General features: G+C 40.1%; 1 protein-coding gene across 5 annotated transcripts in view; it reads right to left on the bottom strand.

Moving 5' to 3' along the window:
• The window catches only part of LOC126391874 (F-actin-uncapping protein LRRC16A-like), a 91,078-nt gene that overhangs the window by 4,568 nt on the left and 67,344 nt on the right, over window positions 1-19,166 (bottom strand). For 4 of the 5 annotated variants that reach the window (XR_007570126.1, XR_007570127.1, XM_050046843.1 and 1 more), the window contains exons 21-37: window positions 14,321-14,493; window positions 13,763-13,831; window positions 10,279-10,372; window positions 10,033-10,131; window positions 8,796-8,924; window positions 8,532-8,663; window positions 7,915-8,090; window positions 7,706-7,793; window positions 7,276-7,416; window positions 5,791-5,857; window positions 5,004-5,230; window positions 4,734-4,843; window positions 4,373-4,624; window positions 4,056-4,266; window positions 1,666-1,702; window positions 1,292-1,564; window positions 1,046-1,183 (exon numbers count right to left, since the gene is read on the bottom strand). Coding sequence is in view for 3 of the 5 variants with exons in the window: in XM_050046843.1 (XP_049902800.1) it covers window positions 1,046-1,183; window positions 1,292-1,564; window positions 1,666-1,702; window positions 4,056-4,266; window positions 4,373-4,624; window positions 4,734-4,843; window positions 5,004-5,230; window positions 5,791-5,857; window positions 7,276-7,416; window positions 7,706-7,793; window positions 7,915-8,090; window positions 8,532-8,663; window positions 8,796-8,924; window positions 10,033-10,131; window positions 10,279-10,372; window positions 13,763-13,831; window positions 14,321-14,493 (2,416 nt within the window). In the remaining 2 variants the exon portion in view is untranslated. The remainder of the gene's footprint in view (window positions 1-1,045; window positions 1,184-1,291; window positions 1,565-1,665; window positions 1,703-4,055; window positions 4,267-4,372; window positions 4,625-4,733; window positions 4,844-5,003; window positions 5,231-5,790; window positions 5,858-7,275; window positions 7,417-7,705; window positions 7,794-7,914; window positions 8,091-8,531; window positions 8,664-8,795; window positions 8,925-10,032; window positions 10,132-10,278; window positions 10,373-13,762; window positions 13,832-14,320; window positions 14,494-19,166) is intronic. The other variant, XM_050046845.1, reaches the window with a different exon arrangement.

Raw genomic sequence — 19,166 nt, 5'->3', positions numbered from 1 at the left:
AATGGGAACAACCATTTTTCAATTTGGCCCCGTATTAAGCGAGTCCGTTGCAGCCTGCAGCCGTGAAAAAGGCTGCAATGATACCTGTGAGCAATGGGAATAATTTAATATACATATGAAAAACAACATGGCTTTTATTAAACTTCTACTGAGGATCAACAAAACCAAGAAACCAACAGTTTCAAAAGAAAATTCTCATGTGGCTAAGAGCAAGAATCATGCTCATGAACATGAATCAGATGTGTGTACCTCTGACAGGCACCAGAGGGTGTCACTGATCACATGCAGTAAAAAAAAGAAGGGAAGAGATGAAGAGAAGACAGTAGACAGGAAGACCAAAGAAGATGAAATAACATATAAAAACAACAGAAGGAAGGGAGCAAAGACAGCCGGACAACGATCACCAGGCTGCCTGTTACATAATAGATAATACCAGCCAAAAAACTCATCTTAACAGACTGGAAGACGTCAAATCCACCATGTTTCAGAAACTGGCAGTGTGAACTTGTTCGGGTAATTCACATGGAAAAACTGTGATTTAATCATCCAAAATGCGAATATTAAAGGGAAGAATGTTGGGGTCCTCTTTTGCAATATCTGGACTCAATGAGTGCATTTGGATGAGGACCACATCTGGATGTACATATTAACTGGATGTTTTCCCCATTATCCTTTATGGTTTTCTTGTACCTATGTACTCTCATCCGTGATTGGCTGTGTCTGATAATCATACATGAACGATATGTATTGCTGTGTGCTTTGTGTATTAACTCTTGACTATGTTGAATTAAGGTGTCAAGCTCCCTCTTCCATGTGTATGTGTGTGTGTATGTGTTTGTTTTGGGTTTTGGGTAGGGATTTTTGTTGGGGTTTGTATGTTCATGTTAATATACATTATCATCAATAAAAATAATAGTTTTGACTTAGGATCAGCTGTTCAGTTCTCTGAAGTTAAAATTCTGTTTCTGTTAGCATTAACACGACAGCACAAATTGGCTACGTGGAGATACTAAAAAGATTTTGACAGTCAGATTTTGCGACCCACCATCCTGAGTGGTTTTGATGGCTGAGCCTCCAGTCTGGCCCTCTTTGTCTTTCTCTGACATTGTCCTCTTCAGCGTGGGAGGAAGAACTGTGACCTTAGGAGACAGACCTCCACTGCTGGGAGAGTCTGAGCTCTCATCTGTCAGGAAATAAATATTATGTCATGTATCATACTTCTTACAGCAAGACAAAGATGGAATCGCTGCAGCAACAGTGTGGCAATCAGATCTAGTGCTCGGACTTGTACCTATGCTCCTGCTGGTACTGCTGGTCCTCGGCTTCAGTGGAATGGTGGGCCGGGCAGCCAGAGCTGGCTTTGCTCCCTGTGGCACCGGTGGTTTAGGACTTATCGGTCCCCCAGGGGGACTTGAGGAGGAGGTAGCCCTGATGCGAGGCGCTGGGTCGGGTTTGGTGTCGCCACGAAGAGGTGTCTTCTCTGGAGAACCAGTTGGAGGTTCTGATTTATTCATCGAGCCACCGGGAGACCTGCTCTCTGAGATGATGGGCTGGGGCTTGGCTGCTGACACATGAAGAAAAATAAATATAAAAAGACATGAAAAATAAAGTTTTAATCATGCACACAGTGATTTTTATGAAATGTATGGGTATGAAACCATTTACCTGTTGCATTGCTGTCAGGCCTGTCAGGGCTGGAAGACTGGAGGAGACACAAGGACAAAACTTTGGATTATTACATGTGTGGCTTCAGAATATTAAAAACAATTTTCATCTGATCACTCAGATCTATGACATGCACGTACAAATAACTACTATCGTATAAAACATTGTACACAATCTTAACACCTTTTTGAATCTGACATATTGTACACACTGCAGTCAATTTTACATACAGTATATGTTTAGTTTCAAGCTTTTATTTTGGCAGTAATTGGAGAAGTGCTGAATGTACATATAACACTCAAACAGAAGGGGGCGCCTTTGTGTTAGAAAACACTGAGGAGACAGCTCACACACCCAGGCTTTGTGTTAATGACCTGCTTCCTGAATAGCTCTCTCCATTTTACCTGCATACACAAAGACACACATAGACAAGCGTACACGCACGCACGCACCCATGCACACACACACACACACACACACACACACACACCTGGAAGCCGGCCAGAACAAGCAGATGGCAGGAGAAGCTTTAGTGCCACTGATACAAGGTCAGAAAAACCCCTAATGCCGCAAACACCATAAACCTCTTACAGTACTACACACACAGACACACAGACACACGCACACACTGTAAGGGCCCTATTATCATCAAATCAACACACTTACAGGTGTTAACAGCGACTCATTTAAAACACAGATACATACATAGCGTGCAAAACCATTATGTCCCTATTAGACTAGGATTTGTGTTATCGCACTAATTCTGCTCCCTCGGAATCACACTAGTATCTATTTCAAATAAATAAAAGCACTCCTTTATGCTTTTGAGGAAATGAATAAGTGACTGTAAAAAAGGGGGCACTTGTAGTTTAAGGCATTTTGGTGAATGTGGGAATTTTAAATAGGTGAAATATTCCCATGACATTTACGTCCCGCCGTGAGTCATGACAGGAGATTTGCATATAAGCCTCCTCTCTTGTCTTCATTCTGTCCATTTGCCGCTCATGCCTCCATCGCTCCCACTCTGCACTCCCCTCCTCCTCCTTCACCTTGTTTTCTGGCTGAACATCACAGTTGTTTGTGACATGTTGACAAGCGCAATGACTAGCCTGAAGATAAACACAAGTCTCAGCATCTGTGTGCGTGCACATGTGTGTGTGTTTATGCATAGATGCTTCTTATTCTGTGAGGTCTCCCAGCTGGATTTCACAGTTAGCGAGTGTTAGCAAAGCAGCCTTGACAAGTGGAGACTGAACACCTACAGCGCTTTGTCCCCAAAACATAATCTAATGTTGTCCTTATTTAGAGAAGCATCTCTCACTGCTGCACCACCATAAACCGCATTTTCGTAATTTATCTTCAACTGTGACCTTATTGTGAAACTAAATAATAACTGAAAATAGATTAAAGGAACAGTTCACCCCCAAATCAAAAATACATATTTCCCCTCTTTCCTGCAGTGCTATTTATTAATCTAGATTGCTTTGGTGTGAGTTGCCCAATGTTGGAAATATCTGCCATAGAGACGTCTGCCCTCTCTTGAATAAAATGGAACTAGATGGAACTTGGCTTGTGGTGCTCAAAGTGCATCTACTGCTAGCTCACCTAGCACCACAGAGCTAGCTAACGTCACAGCTCAGCCGAGGAGGATGCTAATAATATTTACATCTTGGGCTGTCACAGCACAAGCCTCTCGCCCATGAGTAGATGCACTCTTCCTTCTGCATGGTGATATGATTGGTGGGCGTAGTTTGATAGAACTACTACTCACAGAAGTATTTGGGGTTATCTGCTGTCCATATTAAAGCAACAAGTGGCTTGGCTGAAGCTTTAAAAATGGAGTTAAAATCTTGATTTTTTTCATGTTACAGTAGGTTTGTTTTCCATTTTATTGTAGTTTACTATTGTCACTTTCTTTTTGTTGGTCTTCTTTTATGCCATGTGTGCTAGTCTTTGCAGTTGTTTTCTATGCAAAAAGGAAATCCTTCCATAATTGATTAAACAATATTAATTCAATATTACAACAATATTAATACTCATTTGTTCTGGAGCTTTCATTCAAATCACATGGCTGTCATCAGAAGATTGAGGTTGCTTAGTTGCTGAATTGTAGATGAATTGATGTGATATGGTAAAAGTTCCCAAAAAAGCAAACAAGTTGACCCTGAGTTGAGTTTTTTTTCACAAACTTCTGTTTACATGTAATAAAATGACCTGTAGAAACTCACTTTGTAACTGCCTTGGTGCAGTATATACTATATTCAATGTGGGGTCACCATAGTCACATTGTCTAGGCTTGATTCAGGCACAAACGTTGGGCCACATATTGCTCTGTCCCATAATGTACCTTCTTTCTTGTAATTCAGTGATAAGTTATCACTCCTCCTCACCTTGTGTGCTCTCCTCTCCTGCTTGGCCTTCATCTCTGCCAGGAGGCCACTGCCCATCATCTGCAACCCCGGGTACCGCCTGCCTCCTTGAGGACTGCCCCTGCCGTCTGAACACTCCCAGGGCTCGTCTATGGAGTCTGGCGTCCTCAGCTCCTCTGAGCGGTCTGAGCTGCTGCTGCAGTCTGTGGGCTGCGAGCGGGTGGAGGCGTCTCTGCAGTACAGACAGGAATAATAATGGGATCAGGGGCAGACTGGTACACTGAGACTGATTTAGTGGTTGATATTTTGGTCTATGGCATAAAGATGTTGAACTATACCTGGACTTTGGCTCAGGTGCTGGGCTCTTTAGTGCCACCTTTGGAGAGGAGGGCTCCTCAGGGATGGAAGCTGGTGTCGAAGCTACAGAGGCTGAGGCTGGAGGGGTCGCCTGGTTTTTCTCTGACTTATCTGATTTGTCCGATTTATCAGATTTGTCTGATTTGTCGGATTTGGAGGAACGTTTGATGAGGTTGAGGAATCCACCTTTCTTCTTCTTCTCTCCATCCTGAGATTCAGAACCCTTGGAACGTCTGAGATGAAACCGAATGAGAAAAAAAAAATACTTAAGAAACTTAAGAAATAAGATTCAAATGTACAGTCCTTCATAAACAAAATAGAGAAATAAAGTATAACTCTTACTTGGAATCCATCTTGGTGACTTTTGTAGAGAAAAACTCGTCCACACCTTCATCCACCCTTCCCATGAGGCCGTTCTGCTCCCCATCCTGAGATGGAGTACTGTTGATTTGCTGAAAGAGGAAGTTGAAGAATCTGACATCATGTCTGGACCATCTGACAAACGTAGTATTTGGTTTATAGTCTACACATTTCGTGTCAAGCCTCTTTAGGGCTACTACTGTCTCGAACTGAAACTGACAACTCCAATCAGAGCTGCTTGGTTTTACTCACAGGAATTTTGCTGGAATGTGTTTTCTTGTTCCGGCGGGGTCGCAGTTTGGTGAAGTGCTGCAGCTTCTTTTCCTCCTCAGATGGCAGCTCCACTATCGCTCCTGGAGGACGGTGCTCCAGTCTTGGCAGGACCTGAGATGGAGTAGGTGGAGTTTGGGATGAAGTTGAAGTGTCCTCCACATGGATAGGGACGTCCTCCAGGGCCTTGTCCAGGTCAAACTCCATCTCTGTAGATTGGACAGCCATTAGGAGGTTTGTAATTAGATACACATTGAATATTCACGCATACTCTCACCTGCCATCAGGTCTACTTAGCATCAACATTAAGGAATTATTCAAAAGACCAAATACATAATGATTAAAACCAGCTGCCCGAATCCATCAACTTTTTATGGTATGAAGCAAAAAGATAGGTGCTATTTGTTTGGTTGTTTTATTAAGATCCCCATTAGTTTTTGCATAGCAGTAGCTATTCTTCCTGGGGTCTTCATAATTCTTCACACGACAATACAAAGCACACACATATCACAAAAACAACAACAGGACAGTACACAAATCTAAACAAAAACACAACAAAACAATACAAAAACACACAATACAAGCTCCAATACTGAATCATCACATCCAATGAATGTTGTTGTCACACTACAAAATGCCCTGACCCTCAATGAGAAATACTAATCCTTTGATAGGAATATTCTGAATTCACCTCCATGTTATGTTATTCTAATACAGCTTAATGTCATATAGAATATAAACAAAAACAAATATATAATTAACTGCTCACCAAAGGCACGAGACACTGGCCGCAGCATTCTGCTGTGGATGCTCTTCCTTTTGGATTTAGGAGTCATCTGAAAACGAGCACATAAATCAGATTACATGTGTGCTAATTGTTAACAAAATATTAAAACTATAAGTTCTATAATTCAAGACTGGTAATGGTTTAATTATGATAAGCCATATTCTATGACAATAAAATATCCCAGGCGAACAAATGACCAAGCAATATGTTGGAAAATCAGACAACTTGTCAGCAACGAGCAAAACTCTGCACTACACTATAACACATAGTCTGTCAGGCTGCACTACGACCAAACAAAACATTATAATTAATAAGATATTAACTTCTTAATATAAATATTAACAAATAGAAGAAATTATCTGCATGGGTTTCCTAATCACATCCGCATTTCATGTATTATGTTTTCCTTGGTGCAATGGTGGCAGTGTAAGCTTGAGTAACACAAATTAAATCTAATCTACATAGAGACAGGGACTTGTTATGTTTCAACAACATTAACAAGGTAAACTGGTGAATTATATACATTTTTTTCTTAATCATGTATATTATGTGTGTAAAATGCAAAGCGAGAGAGTTGGGGCAGCGGTTGTGGCTGTGAAAAAACAACTTATTGCACTGTCTTCACACATCGGTAGATCGTACACACAGTAACACTTGCTTCAAATTATATTGTACTGTGATCAACATTTATAAGGTGGTTATGACAGACGTAGTGCATTGAGTGGAGAGGAGCAGTGCAAGGTGGCTGGATGCATTAAGAAAAATATACATTTTCAAATATCCGTATTCAGCAATGAAAAGTAATTGCAAGAGTGAGTGAGTTTTTGGACACCTTTTTAAAGTCAATCACAGGGATCAAATGTCTAAATACACGAGGCTCTGTGTGCTATAGAGACAGCTACAGCACAGAGAGCTGTATAGCAGGTTGGCACAGTGACTAGAGACAGAAAAGGGAAAGAACAGCGAGATGAGAAGTGGATGAAAGGAGAGTGTGAAGGGGCAGTCCGTAAGTACTTACACTGCAGCACAAAATCTCCATGGAGCAAAGGTGGAAAGAGAAGGAAGAACAGAGGAAAAGAAGATTGAAGAGGAAGAAAGACAACACACAGTAAAGCCCAGTGACGACAAAAATGAAAGAGATAGCTGTTCACGTAAAACAGGAGACAGTAGAGGTACAAAAAGGACAGAGAGGGGCGTAGGATGGAAAGAGGAGTAAGACACCAGAGAAACAGACAAGACCAGAGACAGAAGAACATGCAGCTTCCTGTTGACTGCAGCCTGTGTTTACTGTACATCACAACTCTCACACATGATTACAGCGATTTGTGTAATACAACTAAATGTAAGAGGTTACATTTAAATATATATATTTTTTTTTTTTGTAAATTCATTACATGAAAACACCTGAACTATAATTAATTACCTAAATAACGGACAGTTAAAACACACATTTCCACCTAAACCTACCATGCATGTCTCCAGATCCTCCAGCCTCTCAGCCTCCAGTATCTCTGTCGATGCCCGCTTGGGAATCTTCTCCTCTGGGACGTCAAGATCCACCGACTCCTGCTGCATCAAGGGGCGACCTCGCCTCACCAGATGGTCCGCCTGGGAGGTGGAGAGAGGGGAAGAAACAAGCAGCAGCAGAGGTGATATAGGAAGAAGATATTGGTGCAAAGAGGAGAAGACAGAAGAATAATTGAGGACAGGCAAGTGGAAAGAAAAGGTGAACAGAGAGAAAAGAAGTGATAAAATGAGGAATTGACAGAGGAAGGTGAGGATGAAAAAAAGGATGAAAAGGAGATTTACACACTGCAGCAACTTACAGAGATCTAATTAACAGCCACTGTGAATAAATCACTGAGCCACCAGAGAGCTTAGCTGACTTTAATCTTACCAGAGTGAGTTGGGAAGTGGAAAGAGCCTCCAAAATCTCATCAACAATGCGATCGGACAGGAAAGATGCCAAACTCAGCTTCACCTCACTGTGATGGTGGTTGCCAGGTAGCAAAGCAAGACAACAGACCCAAACAGAACTCAGTCATTTGTCTGTGAAATCCATAGCTGACATTTACAGATACATATTACAATTTAATACACACACACCTGATCTTGTTGATAATATCCACCCCAGACTGCTCCAGGAGGGTTTTGGTGACAAAGCTTTTGGGTACAACCATCTTGGTTGAGCTGGCCTTCATCAGCTCTGGACGAAGACTGCTCCTCTTCATCACATGGGGACACAGAGACTCTGCTACGTCCATCATCGACTCCAACAGAGTCTGGAGGGAGTAAAGATAAGAGGTGGATGGACTTAAACTTTCATTTAGCATTTCTTTTTTCTGAAATTGGGTTTTCCCCGTTTTATTATAAAATCTGGCATTTTTTGATTTTGTTGATTTTATTTTGCTGCCCTATGTAAAGAACTTTGTAACTTAAATTTTAAAAAATGCCCTATAAATAAAGATTGTTTGTATAATAGATAAAATAAAGCGTGTTTAAATCTTTTTCTTTGATTTAATGTTTTCCGTTTATCGCCTGTAGGTGGTGCCTATTTCCCATTTATTCCAAACAGACCGTGTAAACCACAAATACTGCACATGATATACTTTGAGCCCTTGTTAGAATTAGATTCAAGTTCTTGGCCCAAAGGAAAACACCACGTAATTATTTTTTGAGTATAACTGTTTGGCAGGTACTTCTGGTAAAAGTTCAAAGCCTACCTGTAGCTGCTGGTCCATGACATTAGTCACCTCTCCAGCCATAGACTCCAGTTTCTCCTGGATGGGTCCCGCTGATGAGCTGTTCACCTCCTCTCTGGCAGCTGATCCTAAGTGGTAGAGGTGAGGGAGCAGCTGGGGAAACACAAAGAGGAGGACAGAGGATGGATATAGGGATCAAAGAAAGGAATCAAAGAAAGGATGTCGATAAAAATCTTTTAACTCACATGCACCAGTGAGACCTGTATATAATGAGTCTCTCCTCACCGTTTTAGAGTTCCTGGCATCTTTGATGAGGCTCTCTGCTGACCTGACGTCCTCCAAGATGGCGTCTGTCTCGGAGTTTCTCAGAGAGTTCAGGTGGTCCTGCACCTTCACACAAATCCTGTCAATCATCTGGAAGACAAAAACAAGATGTAAGACTTTGAACCATAACTTCATTGTCACAGATTCTAAATGTAATAGTTCAGACATAAAAAAGGACAAAGCAAGTGCAATAACGTCTTAATGTTGGTCCCCCCCAAAAACGCAAAATGTATTGCTAAATTCTATTTTTGCCAGAAAAAAACAAACACCTACCTCTTCTCTCAGGGCTAGACCAAATACACCATTGACATTTACATAGAAAGTTACTGTAAAGTGAAGTTAGTGCAACTTTGTATCAAATGTCCTGTTTACTGTAAAGATAAAAAACGACTGGCCAGTTCACTCAGTGTAAAAGTCCAGAGAACAAGGCAGGCAGGGCAGTACAAAAATGCATCTGAGGCACTCAGACTGTAGTTAAAAGTCCTTTGCTAATACATGGATAACACACGCGTTTCAACTTAAGAGTCTTATCAGGGTGCAAAACGCTAATGACAAAATAACTAGTCATTCATTTCTTATATTTTTCTGGTGTTTCTGCTGCTTTATGTGCAAGTTTCTCACAATATATAAAAAATCCTATTTTATTTCATAATTATTTCCTTTCTATTCATTTGGCATTCAACCCTTTTTCTTGTTAATCAATGTGTTAATTATTTATAGTATACATTTATGTCATTTTCATTTGCAATTTCTGTCAGTGTGTTTTTTTGTCTAGTAGGACAAAACCAATACATCATGTGACCTGTGTCATATGACCCCCACATGAGCTCTTAAATTGCACATCTGTTTCCAGTGCATTTTACACCCTGATGCAGACTCTCTAGTTGAAACGCGTTGGTTATTCATGTATCAATAAAGGATTTTTAACACAGTCAAAGTGTCTCAGATGCATTTTTGGACTGCCTGCCTGTACCATGGACTTTTACACTGAGTGAGCTGGCCAGTCATTTTTATCTTTATGTGACTCTTTTTCCCTTTTTCTTTTCTTTTTCGATTTTTTTTTTTACAACTAACTACACAGAGCCTTAACATAATGCAGCACTACCTATTTTTTCCATCCTATTTACTGTATTTAGTACTCTACAGTCTTAGTCACTCAATAAACAATTATAGATTAAGTTTGAGTCTGTTTACACACCTGTTGTGTGGTTGTGGTCACGATGCCCTGCTGCAGTCGATAGGCCTGCTCCTGTAGGTATTTTCTGGTTTCATGGTTCCTGTAGAGATAATTCTCAATCTGGTGGGGCAAACACAAAATCACTGTCATGATGATGTCAAACAGTCTGTTATTTTGTTATTCACATAGCGTGTTTACCTACACTATACAAAACCTGTAACATGAATACAGGAAAGCTGGAGGAACCTATGAGAATTCTTAACATACCTTCAGCAAGGCATCCTCTGTTTTCTCAGGGCTGGCCTTCAGAGCCTGGGAAGCATCGATGATGGGGATGGGCATAAAACGAATGGTGAAGTTCCTGAAAGACAAACAGCCAGAGGACGTTATTATTCCACGGTTAGTTCACATTAAAGAGGAAGGGAAAGAGACAGGGACGTGTGTAGAGATGTACAGACAAGGGGCACACATGGCATTTCAATAAACACAGAGGATAGTGATGCACTTGAACACACACATATCATCTAATGCAATAAGATGCACAGTTCAGGGTTTGTAATTGTTTTGTGAAGATATAATAAAAAGCATATACTTGATGTATTACTTTATATATGAAATTATGATGTAAGAAGTCAATATCTGCATATTTCATTTATTACAAAGATAACTTCCTGTCATTAAACTTATTGAACCGTGACGTACACGGTAATTATATGCCATGGCACAATCAGCATATTGTGTGTGTGTGGTGGAGACCGAATTACATGTTGCCCGGCCCCTCAGCTGCTCTCACATTGGTCTATTACAGAGCAATGAACTGGCACCATTAGAGAGGCTACTGATCCTGAAATAGAGGTCACCACACAGTATTAATATTCATATTATGATGGCGGAAAAGAAGGAATGACAGGAGAAAGAAATGAAGACAGCAGAATGGAAAGCAAGAGGCAGAGAGAGATTAAAATGAAGGTGTTTGGAGGAAAAAGAGAAGGCACGAGGCGAAGTCAGATGATGGTTTAATACCTCAGAGGTGAGCTGATTCATCTGTGCTCAGATATGCCTGGCTGCAAGATAAACACATGCACACAGTGGGGCACCGCGCCAGGCAGCACCGTGCCACAACTAATGAAGGTTTGACTTCTGCATGAACCCGCCTGCTCTCTTCCTTCGTCTCTTGAACTCTCAGATCTGCTGCAAACATGACCTACAAACTACTCACTCCATCAACACCCTAAAATACGATTGCTTTCAATTCAACAAAAATGCTCCTTGAATGTTACAGCTGCAACAAACGGTAAATTTTATTACTGATTAATCTGCTGATTTCCTTTTCGATCCATCGATTTATGGTGTGCTTTATGATTTAAAATAACCTGTTTGTTTTTTTCAGTTAATAGTCTGAAAATGAAAGATATTGAGTTTACTATCACATAAAATGAAGAAAAGCAGCAAATGATCACAATAGAGAAGCTTAAACTTGAAAAAAAAAAAATACAGATACAGATACAATACAAATTCTGTTGCCTATTGACACCATTGCATACATGTAGGACAAAATCATCTGTTTGATGCTGCCACATCACATCTACACTGCACTTATCATTTGATCTTATTTCTATTCTCAAGCTTTACATGAGGTCCTGTATGGCCTTGAAATGCACAGTATGTCTGTAATGGTTGAAAAGGATTACGACTATAACTTTAAATGCTGAATAGACTATAGGAGACTCTTTAGAATTTCTCATTTCACTTGAAAATGTCTCCTTGCACATATTATTTAGTGGTACTAAACGTCTGGAGTCACCTCTGAAGAACATAACGTGAAGCATTATGAAAAGAAATCTGACAAAAGAACACAAGAGACATGAGGAAATTGACTGAAGGATGCAAACATGCATAACACACACACACACACACACACACACACACACACACACACACGTACATACACACACACCACTGCACTGCTAGAGCACAGGAGCAGGAGAAAAAAAAAGAGAATTGTTATTTCAATAATGCAATACAGAGACTCGGAGGGGAAATGGGTAGATGTGCTGCTGGGAGAATATGATAAACACAGAGAGAGGAGATGAAAGAGGGGAGAGAGGTGGATGTACAGATGTGTCCCAGAAGCAAATTTAGTGGGATGCACATGTCATTTCACATGCAGAAAATGGAACACTCAGACAGTAGACAAAAATCTGATTTATTCGGTCTCCACTTGTACTTTTGGTCTCTTAATCTGTTCTGCTCCCTCGTCCTTTCCCTCCCTCAGCATCTTTCCCCCCGCTGTTGTTTCTTTGTTGTTGTATTCCCTGTGTCCCTGCGACTGTCACTTTCTCCCCTCCCTGGTTCCTTCCTCTCATCCTCTCCTCTTCTCTTCTCTTCCCGTCTAAAAACACCTCAAGGTTTCCTCCTGCTCAGCACATATCCAAATGACACTTAGGCTGCAACAGCTAACCACACATCCGTCCCTTCAGGAGCTTTCATGTTGCACATCAGCATATGTATACAGTTGGAATAAAGGCGTAAAGAAGGGCTGGGCGATAAAACCATGATAGAACATGATAAAAAATGTAACAAATTTTCGATAAATGTTCAATGAAATTAAACCACACATGCGCCTTAAACACTTGTTGCCATAAACCATTAAACAGAAGAAGAAGAAGAAGAAGAAGACAGAAACCAGCCACCAGTGCTTACTGTCACCAAACTAATGCCTAATTTATGCCACTTTTGAAGAATGGCGCATGCGACAGAAATTACAAAAAGGCGGTTTCAAGTCAGGCTTCAGCGAAAAGTTTCAGTCATCTTCATGGCAACCACAAATTTCTTAAGCCACGAGTCTATTTCTGTCATGTTTAGCAAAGCATAATCTGCAAAGACAGCTGTTTAAAATCACACAAATGTCCCACTGTATATGTGTTTTCATTTCTTTAACTTGATCTAAATAGAGTGATCAGCTCCCAGTTTGTCTGTGAGCAGCAGATGCTCCTCACTTGCCATGACTGGGAAATAAAATAACTGAATCAATGAATACAATCACTATTTATTTATTCCCATGGCACTGGTATGAAAAATTATTTTTGGCTCAGCTAATGTCTGCTGTCAGTCAGCCTGTTGAAGGCAGCTTGGCCAGCCTCTGTCTTTTTAGTTCTGCAGGAGCTGCTGCTGCTGACAGAATCTCTGTGGACAGAGATGTTACTACTAATCATATTGTGTGACAAAATATGACTTTGTCCACAACATTCCAAAATTCTTTGGGTGCGAGAAAGGGTTAACCCTAACCCTAACCCTTTTCTACTTACTTAGTTAACACTGCCAGCTTCAACACTTGCAAAATGTTCTAAAAAATCTGTACACAGTTTGACATGATGCTGACCAGAATGGAGATTTCTATATTTTTTGTTTTATTATCAACATTTTTTTGATTATAACTGTTTTGAATTTACCTCAGATTTATAAAATGTTCTGATGTTTGGCAAATGTTTGTCATGTCCCGACAACAAAGCACAGTTTAAACCACAATTAACCCTCTGGTTTCTTATATATAGACTGATAGGAACATTTTTATCCATGTAACATTTTTGTCCATACAGCCCAGACCTCTGTAAAAGTCACAAACTGTACAAATAAAATGTAGAAGTACAAAAAAGTAAGGTAAAAGTGCACTGTAGCATTCAAGCAGACAGTCATCTGCATACAGTCATACACATACACGGACTCCACAGACACAGACAGAGCTACTTACTTCTCCAGAGCTGCTGCTACATCCTGAAGACCCTGAGGGCTGGTGTTGTTCTTATCCCAGATCACAGTCCTGCACACAGAAACACACACTGTGACACATCAAAGCTGGAACTAATGACTTCAAAGAGATGATCCAAAACATTTTAGTTGCCATCTACTGCCAACTAAAAGGCCATATGACACTGTGTTGTGTGCAGCATTTCTTACTTGCATTGGCTACAGTCACAAAAGTGTGTTTGTGTTGCTGACAAGCTTTGTGACCACACAACTGGTCTGGTTATTTTTTTTTTTGTCAATCTGTATTTTATTAAAAGGGTCCTGTATGGCCTTGAAATGTACAGTATGTCTGTTGTTATTGGCTAAGTTCCATTAATAGTAGTGGCATCATAAAATATAACATGTCTGAAAACAGTATTCAGGGCTGAAGTTGATTTCCAGGGCTGCAGAGGAGCCAGTAGAAGGGAGTAATACGAGCGATGTAACGTTATTGTTTATTATTTACTGTTAATTATAATTGACAATCATGTGACAAAGCTTTTGACCCTGAACATGTACTCACCTGAGTTTGGAGTTGATCTGTAGAGCCTTCGCCAACATCTTGGCTCCCATGTCCCCCATGGCGTTCCCGCTGATGTCTAACCTGGTGAGCGAGGAGTTGCTGCCGAGAGCATTCAGAACGATGGTGAGATCGCTCTTCAGCCTGGAGTCTGCTAGAGACAGAGAGGTGAGGGGCTGGGGAGGGAGGAATGGAGGGAGAAGGAAGTGTGTGTGGGGTGGGAGGAGGAGGAGAAAAAGAAAAGGTGTTGAGAGACATAATATGAGAACAAAGGACTGAATATAATCTGTTTATGACTGACTGTTATATCTGATGTGTTTGTAGGGAAGCAGGACAGTCTTCAGTTTATCTGCCACCTGCAGGCTGTCTGAGTTGATGAGCTGCCCTCTAGTTCTCTGTGTTTATTTAGCTTTGGCCTCAATAGAAAGAGTTTTCTTGGCCCTCATTGTACATCACTGCCAACTTCAACAAAAGCTATTGTAATTCATGATGTTGGGGAGCATCAATAGTCCTTTATGCAGTTCCAGCTCCTTCTCCTGCCTAGGTATCCTTGGATTTATTCACTGTCCATATTTGCTTGGTTTCCTTTTGTCCTCTATGTGGCTTGTTTTCTCTGAGAACGTGTGAGTGTGCAGTCAGGCATGGCTGTCAGAGCTCACAGCAACTGTGACATCATTACAAAGTCTCTTAAGATTAAAATGAATAGCAAGATTTTGCCACATCTTGCCACGTCTTCCAGCTTCATCTTCTGCAAATATAACAGTAATTCTAAAGCTCTCTGTTCCCGCAGGGGCTGTTGACCCAAAAGGGCAAACCCCAATTAAACATTTATCACAGGATCAAGTAGACTTGCAAGAGACTTCTCTAAAATGTCAGCGGTATTATCATTCAAAACAGGGCACTCCACGGGGCAAAATAAAAAATTCAGCACTGGATCAGGTGGATTTCTTTGTGATGTGAGCGTGATACGAGGGCTTACAAATGTCCAACAGCGCCCGTCTGTTCACCAGATTTGAGCTGCTCTATGATGCATGCCATTTACACAGCTGGAGACTCCTGGAGGCCGTCTTCACAAAACATGCTGAGGCTAAAAGAAGCTCCTCACTGGCTGAGTTAGGAGGAATTCCTAAATATAAGGGCCATGTCCGTCCTGATTTTACGGCCCTGAAGATTTTGGTCTAAGAATAATTTTAAAAGAATTGTAATGATAAAAGTAGAGCCTAAGTTTGCAAGAAGTTACTGACGGTGCAGACGACTACAAAGTCACTAAGACCTGCTCACCATCTCAACTCACCAAAAAAAAAAAAATCCAATTACACCAGAGCAAAACTTTTCAGTCAGTTCAGTCTTGAGTCATTTGCTTAATTTCAATTTAAATGCATTTTAATTTATTTTCTCATTTATTTATTTTTTTATCTGAGATTTTAAAAAAAAAAAATCATTTTCTGTTATTTTTTTTATTTTAATCAAATTTTTAATGGAATCAAAATTTTATTCAATTAATTATTTTTAATTTAATTTAATTTAATTTATACATATATTTTTTTAATAATATTTTAGTAATTTATTTTTCAATATAAATTATTAATTGTTCCATTTTCAATGTACCATTTATTTAACTTTCCATACCTGCTGCATTCAATCCACTGGATGGGATTAGTTTGATGATTTATTTTAGTAACTGATATTGTTGGTATATTATATATCATATTGGTGAATTTGCAGCTACTTGAAAATGTTACGTAATCCAGTATGAAAATAATGGCTTCATGTGAGCCATCGCCAACAGGGCAAAATATAAACAGGATTACGAGTAGGAGTGTCTTCCCTCCATGAGGATTAACACTGTTAATGTTGGACTCCAACATTACACAGAGATGCTAAAGCATGTACTGCAAGAGACACTCCCAGAGAGGTCTGAGATATGAGTGAGTTCCTCTCTAATGCAGACTTTGTCTTTGAAGGAGGGTGATAAAGTAAGGAGTATTTTATAGCAGATTATTGAGCAGCAATGTATGTGTGGAGGAGTAGCGTCAACATGGCTGGTTATAAAGGCAGGGAATGACTTTTTTATGTCTTGTCTGAGGATGCACAGAGAATTAGTTACTGCCTACATGTGCTCCTGAGGGGCGCAGGAGAAACATTAAACATGCAAAATTTAAATAGGCACACGTTCATGGACCAGTAGCCACGGTAGCTAATTCTCTCTCCAGTGATAAGAAGTAGAAAACAAGATCCCTATCTCTGGGTTTCTAACAGCTAAAGCAGAATGAAAATAAAAATGTAGTGCAGCACAGAAAACCAGCGCACCAAAACATCTGGCTAGAGTAGTAAATGGAGGAGAATGAGAAATATATGACAACATCTAATTACAAGTCCTGTCCCTCCCAATAAAGCAAACGACTTTTAGCAGCTCAGATTCTCAGCCCTTATTAAACACTAAAATTATGAAATCATTACCCCCGGGTATGCACACACGTCCTGTCTAATAAAACCAAGAAAATGGGAAATTGTAACCCAGGACATGCAAATAAAAGTGACCTTATACCAGAGACAAATTGATCTCTTTAATGAATGTCCACCAGATGATGAACTGTGTTTAATATTCTGATGAAACTCATTTATCCTGCAGTGTGTGCAGCAATTACACATGCTATCTCTCCACTGCAGTGTGCAATAGCCTGGTAGAGTGGAACACGGTACTGATTAGTTAGGGCCAGTGAAATTTAAGCTGTCACTGATTCTTGCCATAACACACCGTAATATTTACAAGCGTTTCCAGATAATTACTTTCAAGGAGCTGTTGTTTTGCATGTGCTGCAGTTTGTACACTATGAATAAATGTATTAGAATTACATTAGGTTGTCTGATTTGCAGATTCAAACAGAGTCTAATATACATGTTTGTTTATCAATTATATATATGACATTAAAAGAGGAGTACAATAAGAGGAGATTTCTTAATTTGTTTTGCACATTCCCATTTTATTTTTCTCCTGGGGACTATTTCTTGGCCAGGAGAAGTTCTGGAGTTACGTCCTCACCTTAAGGTTTCCAGGCAACTGGCTCAGAAGGAAGTTACTGCCCCCGGCCAGGAAATAATCAAGCACTAAATCCAAAATTGCATAGTATGCATAACATAACCATGTGTAGGGGTGGGAAAAAATATCATAGTATCGTGATATTTTTGGGTGGTAATATCATATCTTTACACAGTGCCAAGTATTTTTTTAGGCTACTAGTATAATATATAATTAGTTGATTTTTTTTAATCTACTAGGTACATTTTGCTGCTGCTGCAAAAATGCCTCAAGTGAGATGAACAGACTGAAAACTTTATCTCATTAGATAAAACAGATGTTGACAAAAGTTTTCCTTTCGGGACATAATTTACAGCTGACAAAAGGTAATAAATCACAATATATCGCAATATATTTTATCGCGATACTCAGCATATCGCGCCATATTTGAAATCGCAATAATATTGTATCGTGGAGCCTCTGGTGATTCCCACCCCTACCCATGTGTACTTTCTTCCAACACACTTTTGTGTGAATAAACCAGTAGGATATGCATCTTTTTGGGTGCACTGAGCTGCAATTACTATGTCACTTCCTGATGTGTAACCATGGTAACCCTCAGTTCTGCTGGCAATTTAAACATGTATACATATATATATATATATATGTATATATATATACATATACATATATATATATATATATATATATATATATATATATATATATATATTTTATATATTTAGGTGATTTAGGTGCCATTGGGCATATTTTCAGTCATTATGCAAAGCTAAGCTAACCAGCTGCTGGCTGGAGCTTCATTTTGTTTGTTTTTTTGCACATATGTGAGAGTGATATCAATATTCTCTGAAACACAAAAAACAGTTTATGTATCTGTTTTTACTCTGGCAGCCGTGAGGTATCCCAGGTCTATTTGTCTGGACTCAGGCCAGGACACAGAAACACAACAGGGTAACTGTGCTTCCTGGAGCTGTGTCAAACACACTGTCTGTCAGCGTGTGTGTGTTTTTTTCCTCTCTGCACACATGAAAGAGGAAAAAATGTGCACCTGAATAAAATTTTAAACTTGTTTGAAATGTATTATCTCAACAGGCCTTCACTTACCTGTGTTTGCATGACAGCAGTGGTAGAGAGGCACCTAGGAGACTGCTTACACCCTTGTCTCTCGAACACACAGATGCAGCGAGACAGCATAGCATGCACATACTCTAAAACACATTCACATACAACATGCAAGTGCACACTTTACATCCCAAGTCCAAAGAAACCCATTCACCACAGCTGCTTTTAACAGCAAGCCCTTCTCTGAGATAAGCTGTCCTACGCCACAGAAACAACATTCACTGCCACCTTGCCTTCCTACCTCTATTTTATTTATTTCTTACTCACCACACCTCATTAAAATCCTTTGACCTACAACCTTTAACCTCTGCATATCACTTTTTCAGCACCCATATATTAAGTTTCTCCCTCCTTTACTCCTGTATTTGTATCCCACCTGCACAGCCAGATAACCAGCTCATACACCTACACTATCTTCTCATGCACATAATCACACACACACACACACACACTACAAGCACCGAGAGACCAATCCAGCACAGAGCAGCTCAATAGGACCATCAATCTAGCACAACCACCTCTGTGGGAGACAAAAAAGGGCAGGCACCGGGGCAAAATTTGTTACAGCTCCCATGATGGAGGGAGAGATAAAATGAGTGAGATGGATTGAGGGACAGGGAGGAAGGGAGATAGCTAGAAGCTGGAGAAGATCCTTTTATTACACCGCAGCTTTTCTGAGCATAGACA

Source organism: Epinephelus moara, chromosome 6 (assembly GCF_006386435.1).
Source record: "Epinephelus moara isolate mb chromosome 6, YSFRI_EMoa_1.0, whole genome shotgun sequence".
Lineage (NCBI taxonomy): Eukaryota > Metazoa > Chordata > Actinopteri > Perciformes > Serranidae > Epinephelus > Epinephelus moara.
Note: the sequence above shows the minus strand (reverse complement) of the source record. Positions and strands in the feature narration are given on the sequence as shown.